A 15,318-nucleotide genomic window follows, 5' to 3' on the forward strand; every position below is an offset into this window, starting at 1 on the left:
GAGCAACTTTTTCTTGACCCAAACTTCTTGTATGTATTTTGGTAAAGATTTTCCAAATAATGGATTTTGCAATTTGGTTTCAAATCCTTAAGCTCCACTTACAATAAAAATATTCAGAAGTTAATCTAGGAAGAGAACACATAAATTAAGTTTTCCTCCCCATTTTTCTCCTCCAGTTTCCCCTATTGTTTTCTGTCATCCCTTTTTCTTTAATCAAAACGAAATGCCCCACAATGACAACTTGTTGCAATCAGCAACATCTAATAATGTGGATCTGCAACAATGACAACTTCATGAAGTAACAATTACTAATAATAAAAATGTGGATCAAAATATATTTGTCATGTTTTTGTCTACGTCCCTAATGGCTCCTCTCTGTTCCTAGACAAAATCACCACCCATCTTCAACTTGTGGCTAGAAAAATCAATTATCTTTTTCCATATCAACCATTCTCTCAGTGGACATATATTGTAGATCACAACAAGTGGGCTATGTCACTGCAGATATGATAAGGTCATGGTTTATTTGCTTCTTTTAAAAGAGCATCTCTAAAACCTTGTACAGAAGAAAAGAAAAAGACTTTGGATTTGTTTGGTAGATTATAAAAGGAAATATGATGAACCAGCTAGTGGAGAGGAAGGTTATAATTTGATATGGTGAAATAAGTTGTATTATATTTAGGATACTTGTAGTTATAATTTGATGTGGTGAAATAGATTGTATCATATTTAGGATACTTGTAGTTAGAGGAGAGGAAGGTGTTGAAATGTAGGACTTGCAAGCATAGTGGTGCTTGGCAAGGATTGCAGAGTAGAATGATGGTTTGAAAACACTCCTGGGTTCAAAGCATGATAAAAGCATTACTTGAGAACAAAAAAATGATTCTTTCAATTCTTAATGCAGTTGTTATCATTTAAAGTAATTGACGTTTCATGTTTACATATGAACCATAAGGACAGAAAAAATAACAGATTGGTGACAAATGCATTCAAATTTATCGTGCTACATTATTTGTAAGTAGCAATACATACATATTAACATTCAAGCTGATCGCCAACCTCTAATATCACTCTAATTTTATAATTTAAGTAATTATCTTTCTTATTAGAAATGATCTGGTTGGTTTGTTTGTTTTTTACTGGAAAAGAAGATTTGATGGGAAAAAAAGTTCATGGAAAAAGATGATGAGTTGATCTTGTATAGTTTATTTTGAAAAAACTTTTATAATTTTTTGGAGTGTTGGACTTGTATAACTTCTTGGAGTCTTGAAGAAGCTTTTTGAGAACTTTGGATTTGTATTATTGTAAACTTGATTTTTCAAATATTAATAGATGTGTATATATGTTAAATAGGATGTGACAATGTTAATTAAGATGTGTTGAATGTTTACGATATGTTATTTAATTTTTTTTTTGTACATAAGTTTATATATGTATTGGATTGGATTAAATTACAGAAACAAATTTTTTTGGGATTTAGGGGCGAATTTAACGACGAAAATAATTTGTTGCCAAATTATTGTAAATTACGGTGTATCAATAATTTTATGATAAATTAATTTTTGTTCCAAAATTCATCCCAGTTCAAGGACGAATCCATATATTCGTCCCAAAATTTGAGACGGATTCACATATTCCTACCAGAATCTGGAATGAATCCACAAATTCGTCCTAGAATCTGAGACGAAATTTGGAATGAAAATTAATTTATTATAAATCATAATTTTTTTTAATTGATTATTTTTTTAGCCAAATTCGTCGCAAATTCTACAACAAAAATAATATTTATTCGCAAAGGTTGTTTTTGTCACAGAGTTAGCTATAACAATTTTATGACGAATATTATTTTTTATTGTAGAATTGGCGACGAATTTGACAAAAAAATTATAATTCATTGGCAATTTCATCGCCGAATTCGTTCCTAATTTTGCAGTAATTTTGCGACAAATATTATTTTTGTTGTAAAATTGACGACGAATTTGACGATAAAAATATTATTTGTCGGCAATTTCATCCCCAAGTTTGTCGCCAACTTGGCGACCAATCTGGGGATGAAAATTTTTTCATTGTAGAATTCGTCCCAAAAATTTTTACAACAAATTTTTTTTATAAATTTGCCCCAAAACACTGCATTTTTTGTAGTGTATCCACACAAGCCCAAAAGGCTCATGATAGAATGTTAGAGAGTTATGCAGTCAACACCCGTCAAGGAAGAGGGAAGGACTCTTCAATTAGTTTTGGACCCGAGAATTTGGCAAGAATCAAAGCCCCCTATGATGTTGCTTTGGTGATCGAGGTTTTTATCGCTAACTACCGGGTGAAAAAGTTATTCATAGATACGGACAGTTCTATCAAAATCATTTTCAAAATGACTTTCAACTAAATGCAGCTGGATGGGGAGGAGCTTCATCTTATATATACTGTCTATATGGTTTCATGAGACATGAGATGCAGCTGATCAGTCAAATTAATCTCTCCATTTCCTTAGAGAAGAGCTTCCGTCTACAACCTTATTCTAGGGAGGTCGCGCTAAGTGCCATTTAGACAGTAGTCTTCATCTTCCATCAGAAAATTAAGTTTCCAGTGGGATGCTGGGTCGGGAGGTGAAAGGTAACTAGTAGGTGGTAAGAAAATACTATGTGGATATAATATGAACCAACTCGGGTAAGATTCGCTGAACTCAAGATACTATTATCCGAGCGTCTAGGAGGTGTTGATATCCCAAATGATGGAGGACTATGAAAATGTGCAAGTTCACCTCGACTGGCTAGACAGAGTCATCTAAGTAGCCGTTGATCTCCTTTTGGGGCTCAAACATAAATTAATTATGTGACTCTTGCCGAATCACAACATCTTTCCCTGGACGTCGAAGGATGTTACATGTGTTTCCCCGACTGTATTGGTTCATCGGTTGAACATGCTCTCAAATGTTCGACTTGTCTGATAGAAAAAGCGAAATTTCTTATCAGAACAAAATCAAGTCATTCAGATGAAAATTGATAAGTTAATGTAAGTTGGGAGCTTCAATTCCCAATTTAACTCATCAATGTGGTACTAGTGTCTAATCAATGTGGTACTAGTGTCTAAGTAGGAAGCAAATAGAGGATTTGTATCGAATTTTATGACTTCAATAAGACTTATCCAAAAAACTATTATCCTTTTTTCCGTATTAATTAGTTGGTAGATTCAACTTTCTGATATGAGCTCATATGCATACGAGATACTTTTCAACTTTTTATCAAATCCTCCTGGCATATAAGATCAAGAAAGGTCAAAGAAAAGTCAATTGATTTCTCTAAAGTTTTCAGTTGACTAACTTTAAATAGAGTCATTCATTCTATCTTTTTACTCCTTCAATCGGCTCAGCCAATTTTAGTGAACCAAAGAAAAGCATTCGGTCAACCAAACTAACTTATTTAGTTGACCGACTTTGGATTTGACCAAAGTAAATGGTAAATTAAAATGTCAGTTTGATTTGCAACTTCGCGTCCTTGAATGCAAACTCAGCAGTCCGGGATTATGATATTATGATAAAATATTTAAATTATCATTCAAATATTTACGATTCAATCTTTATCTATAATATATTTATAAAAAAAAAAAATTTAAACGAAAGATATAATTAAAGGATGTTGAATTTTTAAATTAGTTATGTGTGATTTTTGATTTATTTTAATGATCAATAAAAAATTTATATAAGATCTAATTAATTATTAAAAAATAATAAATAAAATTAATTAAAATTATTATTATTATTATTGTTGGTGGTGGTGGAAGCAAATACTTCAACGCTCCAAACTTGCGCAGTTTGCAAACCATCAAGTCTTCCCTTGCTTTAATATCTTTGACATTTATTACATAGCTTTGACCCCGGGTAGCGTTCTGTGTCATTGGTCTGGATAGAGTTTCTGAAAAGCTAATTTAAGAGTATTTATATTGATGTTAATATATGAGTGTTAAATATTTAAATGATATTATAAATGTTACATTAAGTGTTCAATTTTTTAATTAAATGAGTAGATTTTATATAAAAAAATAAATTTTAGATATAAAGAATAAAGACAAATGAAGAAATAAATAAATAGTGAAATTTATAAATAATTAAAATTAATGTTAAAATAAATATGAGTACTGATTGTTAATAAAATAGAAACGTCAGTACAATGTATACATGAATTCATGGTAAGCTTATTGAGATTGAGGGACACGCTCAGGTATGCTTCACAGTTCGCAATCGCATCCCATCCCATCCCATCCCATCCGTTCTGCTATACGTCTCATTCCGTTGTTTACTGGCTTGTCGATCTCTCAATCACCACGTTCACGTCAAATTATCCATCCCTGAATCATTCGTGAATAGTATTTGATCCTGTCTAGAAGTTGAGTTAGACGGATCGTCGGATGAGGTGGATGGAATATTGATCGAGTTGCGATGTCCTGGAGGAGAGTATTGCTGAGATGACTTCTGTGTTGACCAAGTCTTCAAAAGTCCTCTGGTCAATGTTACCTGCAGCCAGCGACTGGATCGCCCTGGTCTCTGATACCCCGAGTCTCAAAGCAGATTCAACGAATACATAAGTAACTGACTAATAATATAATAATGAAATAAATAAGGGATGAGTACGAAAAACGTACTTTGGCCCAGAGGGGCGTCCTCGGATGGGGTGTTGCTCGAGTTGTCGTGATCCAGAAGGGTAGATAAAGGTGTCGGACGAGGAGCTAGATCTGACGACATTGAGCCAAACGCGATGGTACGAAACCGGATGCGATCTCAGCACGCAGACCGAGATAAAACATTAGCACGTAGGCTAAGATACAAATATCGCCGCGTATGCCAGGATACAAATATTGACACGCATGCCGAGATACGAATATCACACGCAAATCGAGATACGAATATTGGCACGTAGACCGGGACATAAAACATCACACAAGTCTGGTCAAAACATGACAATGAGGGCTCAGGGGCCCGATTCACAGTAAAGGCCCGAAGCACTATGGGAGTGCGCAACCATGGAAGCTAAAAGGGCCGACCAACGTCAAAAGTGTACAACTTTGGCAGATCCGTACTGGCAACAGAGGTTCTATCCCATATCGTTGATGGAGGTCGCTAGCAAGGCCGGCACAGCGTGGAAAATGTCTGCCAGTGCCCACTGTCTGCAAATGCCCGCGTGCCAAAGGAGCAGGAGATGACACGTGTGACAGCGGCTTGACCCGCAACGAGGACTACGAGCGGCTCATGGCGGGGGCATTGGCCGGAATGCTGCTGCGGTGGGTGACGAGGTAACGCGGGTGAAGGAGGAGCAGGAAAGGTTGCCACCTCGTGGTGGCGGCAATGGTGTGAGGCAGCGGCAGCATGAGGAGGAGAAAGAGGAGAACTATGGTCGGCATCGCGAGGAGGAGGAGGAAGAGAAGGAGGTCGTCGCTGTGGTCAGCGTTGCGAGGAGGAGGAAGAAGGGAAGGAGGTCGTCGCCGGTGTCAAGAGTAGAAGAAAGAAGAAGATCGTCGCAGGCGGTTGTTGCTTGAGGGTGGCGGCGAAGGAGGTGGCAGCGGTAACGGCGTGGTGAGGAGAGGGAGAGAAAAAGAGGTGGTTGCCAGCGGCCGGTATCGGCGTCGGCAAGGAGCATGGGAGGGGAGAAGACCGGTTTCTGTTGGTGACGGGCGAGCCAAACAAAACCCCGAAACCCCCCCCCCCCCCCTCTTTTGCTACAGTGTTCTCCCTCTTAAGCCCTCGTTAGCCCTTAACCAAAATGCCCTCCCCTCTCCTTCAAATTTCTTCTTTGCCCTTAACTTATATCCACATCATAAGTCTCCCATTCAAATCTAGTCGAAGGAGACGCAAGTCCGACTGACTAGACTAAGCCCAAAACAGAATCACTACCGAACGCGGAATCAGATCACTGGGCTCATCTTATCACGTCAAACGAGTAGCTGTGGCGATGTCGAGCAAGTAACTCAAACAGTATCGAGCGAGCGACGAGAAATAGTGCGGAGCGCATGTCGAGCAAACGATCGATCAGATGCTGAGGGAGACCGAGTGATATTGAGAAGATGCTCGAGCGATACGGGCGACGAATGCTAGGCAAAGCGATGAGTGAGACACGAGCAGCGCGTGTATGATAGAGCGACGAACGAGACGTGGACGACGAGTGCAAGGTGGAACGGCGAGTGAGTCGCGAGCTATGAATGTTGACCAAGCTATGAGTGTCGAATAGAACGGCTACCGACCCAGAATTTGATCGAACATCTGAATGGTACCCGGGCGATAAGGCGACAGTCGAGCGGGTCGGAAGATGATGGGCGAGCGGTGTCAAGCGCGCGACCGAAAAAATACCGATCGAACGACAATAAATCACGACCGAGCCATAGAGAGACTGATGGACTAGGAAACCTATGAACGCGACAGAGCAAGTGTCGATCGAGCGATAGTAAATCGTGACCGAGGCATCGAATAAGGCCAACCTGGATCAAAAAATGCTGAGTGGATCGAAAGACGAGGGGCGAGCCGTGTCGAGCGCGCGATTGAGCGACAATAAATCACGACCGGACGACCGAAAGAATGTCGACCGAGCGATAGTAAATCACGACCGGACGATCAAAAAAATATCAACCAGGCGATATGGTGACTATCGAGTAGGTCGGAAGACGATGGGCGAGCAAAGTCGTGAGCACGGCCGAAAAAATACCGACCAAGCGACGAGTAAGTGAGTATGACGAGTGTCAGGCAGAGCTACGAGTGAGCGATGAGTGCCGACCGAGCAACAACGGTGAGCGAAATGCTAAGGATGAGTGTCGGGCAGAGCGGCGAGTAAAGTGAGTATGATGAGTGCCAAACAGAGCTGCGAGTGAGCGATGAGTGCCGACCGAGCAACAGCGGTGAGCGAAATGCTAAGGATGAGTGTTGGGCAGAGCGACGAGTAAAGTGAGTATGATGAGTGCCGGGCAGAGCGACAAGTGAGCGGTAAGTGTCGACCGAGCAACAGCGGTGAGCGAAATGCTAAGGATGAGTGTCGGGCAGAGCGGCGAGTAAAGTGAGTATGATGAGTGCCGGGCAAAGCGACAAGTGAGCGGTAAGTGCCGACCGAGCAACAGCGGTAAGCGAAATGCTAAGGATGAGTGCAGAGCATAGCGACAAGTGAGCAGTAAGTGTGATGAGTGCCGAGCAGAGCGGTGAGTGAGGAGTGAGTGCCGACCGAGAGGTCGTTGGGCGTGAGAGCAAGCTCACTTATAACTCGCACTAGGACGAGAGTCTGCGACCCGACTGTGAGGTCGTTGAGCGTGAGAGCATGCTCACTTATAACTCGCACTGCGGCGAGAGTCTGGAGACGTGAGAGCAAGCTCACTTATAACTCGCACCGGGACGAGAGTTTGGAGGCGTGAGAGCATGCTCACTTATAACTCGCACTACAGTGAGAGTCTAGAGGCGTGAGAGTAAGCTCACTTATAACTCACACTGGGGCGAGAGTCTGGGACCCAACCGAAAGGTCATTGGGCGTGAGAGCAAGCTCACTTATAACTCAAACTGAGACAAGAGTCTGGGACCCGACCGAGAGGTCGTTGGGCGTGAGAGCATGCTCACTTATAACTCACACTGAGACAAGAGTTTGGGACCCGACCGAGAGGTCGTTGGGCGTGAGAACTGTTGGAGTGTATACTGAAAGCCTAAGCTTTGTAAACATTCATTATGAATAAAGAATCACATTTGGTCTAATTATCTACATTTGTTTGTAGTTGTTCATTTAATTTATATTGTAGATAACATAGTATGTGGTGTCACATACAGAAGATGATGTTATCAGTACCTTATAAATTATAAACAGTAGCTCACGACCAGAATGGAAAGGAACAAACCATTAGAAAGTCGTAGTGTAATTAGGTATTAGTTTATCTTGACTATATAATTACACTAGTACACTCAGAGTGTATTGAGTAGGACCATTTGAGGTCGTTCCTTTTATACTGACTTTATAAAGGAACAAAGACCTCAGTTATTATGGAAGTGTGTGCTCTTAATCCTAATATAATAACAAGCACATATGTTTGATATTTATTTCTTTAATTTATCAATGGGTGAGATTTAGTTCGATGAATCAATAAACCCGATAAATTGGGAAATGGTATCACTCATAGTGTGTGTTGTTGATTATAGAAGGAAACCTTGTACTAGTTATACTAGGTTGATAATGTACTCAAGAGGAGCTCATAAAGATTGTCATGTTAAACCTGCAGGTGGACTTAGTCCGACATGATAATAAGGTTGAGTGGTACTACTCTTGGACTTAGATATTAATTAAATGAGTTGTCAGTAACTCACTTAATTAGTGGACATTCGATATCTTAAACACAGGGAGACTAACACACTCATAATAAGAAAGAGCCCAAAAATGTAATTTGGTATTGATGCGGTAGTTCAATGATAGTTCTCTAGTGGAATGAATTATCATTGATAAAATTAAGTTGTGTGTTCGGGGCGAACATGGGATGCTTAATTTTATCGGGAGACCAAAACCAATTCCTCCTCTCGGTCCCTATCGTAGCCTCTTATTTATAGAGTACTATACCCACATATACCCACCTTCTATACCCACCTAAGGGGCCGGCCAAGCTAGCTTGGGAACCAAGCTAGGGCCGGCCTAAGCTTGGTTTAGGGCGGCCTAGCTTGAACCCAAGCTAGTAGGGCCAGCCATAATTAAATAAAAAAGAAATTTAATTTTAGATTTTATTATTATGTGGAAGATATAATTTAAAGAGAATTAAAATTAAAATATCTCTCTTGTAAAAAATTTACAAAAGATTAAAGAAAGAGATTAGATCTCTTTCCTTATTTGTAGATTGGAGAGATTTTTATTTTCTCTTTAAAATTATTCACATGTTAATAAAATTAAAATTATAGATATTTCCTTTTATTAACCATGAAGAGATTTTTAAAGAGAAATTTTTTTTAAAAAAATTTCCGGAAACAAATAAGGAAAGTTTTAATTGTTGATTAAAACTTGTCCAAATTACTTCCTCTTGATGTGGCCGGCCATTAGAGTTTATTTGGGAAATTTTATTTTATTTTTCTCAAATAAATCATGTCAAGGAAATTAAGGAAATTTTATTGTAATTAAATTTCCTAATTTGCCTAGGCCAAGGAATATAAAAGAAGGGGTGAGGGTGCCTTCACAAGAGACAACCTCTATTGTTTTCTCTCCCTTTCTCCTTGGTGTTGTGGCCGGCCATTACCCTCTCCCTTTCTTCCTCTTGTGGTGGCCGAATACTTCATCTCTCTTGGAGTTCTTGTGGTGGCCGGATACTACTTGGAGAAGAAGAAGAAGAAGGAGAGAAAGCTAGCATCTCTTGGAGCTTGGTTAGTATTTTGATTTTCTTCTTTGGTAAAGTTCTTCCTTTGTGGCGAACCTTGCTTGGAGAAGAAGAAGGTGGTTGGTGGTTTCTCATCTTGGTAGATCGTTGCCCACACAACGTCCGAGGGTTAGAAGAGAATACGGTAGAAGATCAAGAGGTTTTCTACAAGGTATAACTAGTAATTTCTATTTCCATCATGCTAGTTATTTATGGAAATAATACCAAATACAAGAGGCTTCGTTCTAGAATTTGAATATGTTTTTTAAGTTGTGTTCTTTGTTTCTTTCTTTTCCTTGTGATTTGATTGCTCTCTTTGGTTAACCTAAAGTTATTTTAGGAAATTAAATATTAGCTTTCTATTAAAGGTTTTGTCTAGTCGGTGGTGGTTGCTCCCATATCCAAGAAGGCCATGTGCTTCGCCACGTCAGTACTGGGAACCTTTTATGGAACTTAATATTTAATGGAATTAATAACTTAAGGATACTTGGGTCGAACGTGTTAAGTTCCGCAGGAGATCCAAGTCAAAACCTAAAAGAACAAATAGATTAAGTTTTGGATCAAACGTGTTAAGTTCCGCAGGCGATCCAAAATTTAATTTAAAAGAACACATGGTAGCTAGGAAAAGGTTCAGACTTTTGTACAAAATTTTTGTACAGTGGAACCTATAGGTTTTCCGAGTAGCAACCAAAATTTTTGTACAATAGAACCTTTGTACAAAATTTTTGTACAGTGGGACCCGACCGAGAGGTCGTTGGGCGTGAGAGCATGCTCACTTATAACTCACACTGAGACAAGAGTTTGGGACCCGACCGAGAGGTCGTTGGGCGTGAGAACGTGCTCACTTATAACTCGCACTGTGGCGAGAGTCTGGAGGCATGAGAGCAAACTCACTTATAACTCGCACTGGGGCGAGAGTCTGGAGGCGTGAGAGCATGCTCACTTATAACTCGCACTGCGGCCAGAGTCTGGAGGCGTGAGAGCAAACTCACTTATAACTCACACTGGGGTGAGAGTCTAGGACTCGAACGAGAGGTCGTTGGGCATGAGAGTAAGCCACTTATAACTCGTACTGCGGCGAGAGTCTGGAACCCGACCGAGAGGTCGTTGGGTGTGAGAGCATGTTCACTTATAACTCGCATTACGGTGAGAGTCTGGAGGCGTGAGAGCAAGCTCACTTATAACTCGCACTGGGGCGAGAGTTTGGAATCCCGATCGAGAGGTGTTCTGGAGGCCTGACCAGGAAATGATCTGAAAGCCTGACCAAAAAATGCTCTGGAGACTTAACCGAGAAATGCTCTGGAGGCCTGACCAGGAAATGTTCTGGAGACCTAACCGAAAAATGCTCTGGAGGTCTGACCAGGAAAGGTTCTGGAGGTCTGACCAGTACTTGAACTAGAGACCTGATCAGGAAATGATCTGGAAGACTGACCAAGAAATGCTCTAGAGGCCTAACCAAGAAATACTCTGGAGGCCTGACCAGGAAATGTTCGGGAGGCCTGACCAGTACTTGATCTGGATACCTGACCAAGAATTGATCTGGAGATCTGACCAGAGATCTGATTGGGACTTGATCTGGAAACTCGACCGAGCATTGCTCTGGAAGCCCGACCGAGAGTTGGTCTGGAAGCCTGACCGAGAATTGGTCTGGAAGCCCGACCGAGAATTGGTCTGGAAGTCTGACCGAGAATTGGTCTGGAAGCCCGACCGAGAATTCGTTATTGATATTCCGATTCGAGATCGGTGGTGATATTCTGGTTCGAAATCAGTGGCGATAGCTCGACCCCGAAAAGGGGGAAGATAAGCCCTGAAATACATAGAAGCGGAGCCCGTAGCAATATGAGGGAGGAGAGCTTTTATCATACCTGACCGTGGAGTGGTGTCGACCGACTGAGGATCTGTCTCAGTCCCTCAACTCCAAAATACCCGTGAAGTCAAGGAGAGAAATAGTGTCGATCTCGTGACTCCCAAATGTCCGCGGAGTCGGGGAGAGAATAATCTGAGCCCCGACCGTCAAAGGAAGTGAAACTCATAGTCATATAAGAGAGCAGAGCCCGTAACAATAAAAGGAAGCAGAGCACCGCGGGTGAAGGGAGCAGAGCATGTCGGTGTAAAAGAATGCAAAATAGGTGGAGGATGCAGAGCATATAATAATAATAGAGTGAAACGCCTATATCAGTAAGAGGATGCTGAGCCCCATGGTGAATGGTGCAGAGCCTGTAACAGTAACAGGATGCAGAGCCTCATGGTGAAGGGTGCAGAGCATGTAGTAGTAAGAGGATACAGAACCTCATGATGAAGGGTGCAGAGCCTATAACACACATGATCGGGGAGCTGGGCTCCTGGTCTCTGATTGGAGAGTAAGGCCCCTAGCCTGTAATCAAAGAGCGAGACACCTAGATCCTGATCGGGAAGTCATACTACAAGTCAATGATCAGGGAGTTGTGTCCCTAGTGCATGAGCAGTGAGCTGTGTCCCTAGTGTATGAGCGGGGAGTTGGGCCCCTAGTGTCCGATCAAAAATCGAAGGCCCTACTATTTGATCAAGGAAATAGGATCTTACTCTCTTATCAGAGAGCTATAGCAGCTCCTATAACCGTAAAAAGAGAGGAGAGCCCATAGCGTATCTGATCGAGGAGTCGCACCAACCGGTTGAGGGTTGGTCTCGATCCCTTGACTCCCGAATACCCGTGGAGTCAGGGAAAAAATGTAATGGAAAAACTAATCTGTCGGCCAGCTGATGCTCCAACTCAATTCCTCGACTCCCGAATACCCGTGGAGTGAGAGTAGAAGATAATACATTCATTAGGATCCTTCGAGACTTTGATAATAGCAGAGAACCTCCCAACGGCGTCCATCTTCACGTTCCAGAACAGGTGGAGAAGATTCCCACAGGCGACATCAAATTGATCATGTCCGGAAGCTGAGTCAGACGGACCGTCGGGTGAGGTGGATGGAATGTTGACCGAGTCGCGATGTCCCGAAGGAGGGTATGCTGAGATGACTTCTATGTTGACCAAGTCTTCAAAAATCCTCTGGTCAACACTACCTGCGGCCAGCAACCGGGTCGCCCCGGTCTCTGGTACCCCGAGACTCGAGGCAGATTCAATAAATAGATAAGTAACTGGCTAATAATATAATAATGAAATAAATAAGGGACGAGTACGGAAAACGTACCCTGGCCCAGGGGACGCCTTCGGATGGGACGTTATTCGAGTTGTCGTGACCTGGAAGGGTAGATGAACGTGTCGGACGAGGAGCTAGATCTGACGACACGGAGCCAAACGCGGTGGCACGAAATCGGATGTGACCTCGGCACACAGACCGAGATAAAACATTGGCACGTAGGCCGAGATACAAATACCGATGCGTAGGCCGGGATACAAATATTGACACACAGACCGAGATACGAATATCGACATGCAAGCCGAGATACGAATATCGGCACGCAGGCCGGGACATACAACATCACACAAGTCTGGTCAAAACATAATGACAATGAGGGCTCAGGGGCCCGATTCACAGTAAAGGCCCGAAGCACTAAGGGAGTGCGCAACCATGAAAGCTAAAAGGCTCGACCAGCGTCAAAAGCGTACTACTTTGGCAGATCTGTACTGGCAGGAGAGGTTCTGTCCTAGATCGCTGATGGAGGTCACTAGTAAGGCCGGCTCAGCGTGGAAAATGTCTGCCAGCGCTCGCTATTTTACCCGTAGTGAGGACTACGAGCGGCTCATGGCGGGGGCAATGGCCGGAATGCTGCTGCGGAGGGTGACGAGGTAACACGGGTGAAGGAGGAGCAGGAAAGGCTGCCACCTCGTGGTGGCGGCAATGGCGTGAGGCAGCGACAACATGAGGAGGAGAAAGAGGAGAGCTATGGTCGGCGTCGCGAAGAGGAGGAAGAGAAGGAGGTTGTCGCTGTGGCTGGCGTTGCGAGGAGGAGGAAGAAGGGAAGGAGGTCGTCGCTGTGGTCGGCGTTGCGAGGAGGAGGAAGAAAGGAAGGAGGTCGTCGCCGACGTCGAGAGTAGAAGAAAGAAGAAGAAGAAGATCATCGTCGACGGCCGTCGCTCGAGGGTGACGGCGAAGGAGGTGACAACGATAACGGCGCGGTGAGGAGAGGGAGAGAAAAAGAGGTGGCTGCCAGCAACCGGTATCGGCACCGGCAAGGAGCATGGGAGGGGAGAGGACCGGTTCCTGTTGACGGCGACCAAGCCAAAAAGAAAATTACGAAAACCCCCCACCCCTTTTTGCTACAGTACTCTCCCTCTTAAGCCCTAGTTAACCCTTGACCAAAATACCCTCCACTCTCCTTCACATTTCTTCTTTGCCCTTAACCTATATCCACATCAGTGTTCATGGTTAAAATACGATACATCTTAAGCCAAAGCGTAGGAGATTAATTTCGGTTGAAAGTAAGAAGGCAAGATGTTTGAGGCGGTGTTGTGGGGTTTGCTCATCTTCTCTGTTAGCCTTATCGTCTTCTCCAAGTTCAGCCACGTCGCCGCTTACCGCTACCCCGTCCGCCTACCGGTCGTCGGCCACCTCTATTTGCTTATCCGTCATCGGTACCTGCACCATGCTCTGGCCTGCCTCAGCGACCGCTATGGCCCCTCCCCGCTCCTCCTCTACTTCGGCTCGCGCCGCACCCTCGTTGTCTCCTCATCCGCCGCCGTCCGACAGTGTTTCACCTACCTCGACCTCAATTTCACCAACCGCCCCATGCTCCTCTCCGGCATCCACTTAAATTACAACTGCACAACCATGATCACCCTCCCCTACGGCCCCGAGTGGATCAACCTCCGCCGTTTCGCCGCACTCCACATCTTCTCCCCCGCCCACCTACAGGCCTTCAGTCAGCTCCTCTCCAACAGACTCCGCGTCCTCCTCCGGAGCCTTTTTCGCGGCGGTGGCGAAGGCGAAGGGTTCCAGCAGGTGGACTGGAGGTGGAGGATGAAGGAGGTGGTATTGGACTCATTGATGGAAATGATAATTGGGAGGAGGCAGAAGGGCGAGGGGAATGAGTTAGTGAGGATGATAGACGAAGCGTTCCAAATGAGCGCGGTGGTGAGCCCGGAAGAGTTACTGCCGTGGCTGAGTTGGATGGGGACGAGGCGGCAGATGCAGAGGTTGGAGAAGGAGTTGGACGCCCAGCTGCAGGGGATGGTGGATGAGAAGCGCGGAGAGCGAGCGGCGGAAGGGGATCGAAAGCAGAGCATGATGGACATGATGCTTGACGATCCACACTATACTGACACAACCATCAAAGGAATGGTGCAGAACATGCTTTTAGCCGGAACTGATACGACCACCACGACCTTGGAATGGGCAATGGCGCTGCTCCTCAACCACTCCCACCTCCTCCAGAAGCTCCACCGCGAAATCGAAGCCCACGTCGGCCACAGCCGTCTCGTGGACCCCTCCGACCTCCCGAGCCTTCGCTGCGTCACCAACGTCATCAAGGAGACCCTGCGGCTGTACCCTCCGGGGCCGCTGCTGGTGCCAAGGGAGTCCGTGGCGGACTGCGAGGTGGGCGGCGTCGCCGTGCCGCGCGGCACGATGCTGATCGTGAACGCGCACAAGCTGCACCGGGACCCGGAGCTGTGGGAGGAGCCGATGCAGTTCAAGCCGGAGCGGTTCGAGAGGGAGGGGGAAGGGAAGGGGCACAAGTACGTGCCGTTCGGATGCGGGAGGCGGCGCTGCCCGGGGGAAGCCATGGCGTTGAGTTCCATCGGGCTAGTGCTGGCGTCGCTGGTGCAGTGCTTCGAGTGGAAGAGGGTCGGGGAGGAAGAGGTGGATCTGACAGAAGAGCCGGGTTTTACCGTACCATTGGCCACTCCGTTGCTGGCCCTGTGCAAGCCACGCGACGCCATGGTCGATCTCTTGGCACAACTATAAACTCTCATACTGCTTGATGTAGTTTAATAAATCAGTGCGTTGTAGTTTAAAAAAAAAAAGAATTGTACGTCTTGTTATCTTTGAC

General features: G+C 44.3%; 2 protein-coding genes across 5 annotated transcripts in view; one reads left to right on the plus strand and one right to left on the minus strand.

Moving 5' to 3' along the window:
* LOC121974589 (probable WRKY transcription factor 4) overlaps positions 1-15,318 on the minus strand; it is a 60,678-nt gene that overhangs the window by 27,384 nt on the left and 17,976 nt on the right. For 3 of the 4 annotated variants that reach the window (XR_006110052.1, XR_006110051.1, XR_006110050.1), the window contains exon 7: positions 15,101-15,242. The exons of the other annotated variant lie outside the window; for it this stretch is intronic. The gene's annotated coding sequence lies outside the window, so the exon portion shown is untranslated. Of the gene's footprint in view, positions 1-15,100; positions 15,243-15,318 lie in introns of those variants that run through there. 4 annotated transcript variants of the gene reach the window in all.
* Positions 12,587-15,233, plus strand: LOC121978069 (cytochrome P450 81Q32-like). Its single transcript, XM_042530457.1, has one exon. It carries the CDS (start codon positions 13,764-13,766, stop codon positions 15,231-15,233), a length of 1,470 nt encoding a protein of 489 aa, XP_042386391.1. The 5' UTR covers positions 12,587-13,763.

This window comes from Zingiber officinale, chromosome 4B (genome assembly GCF_018446385.1).
Source record: "Zingiber officinale cultivar Zhangliang chromosome 4B, Zo_v1.1, whole genome shotgun sequence".
Classification (NCBI taxonomy): Eukaryota; Viridiplantae; Streptophyta; class Magnoliopsida; order Zingiberales; family Zingiberaceae; genus Zingiber; species Zingiber officinale.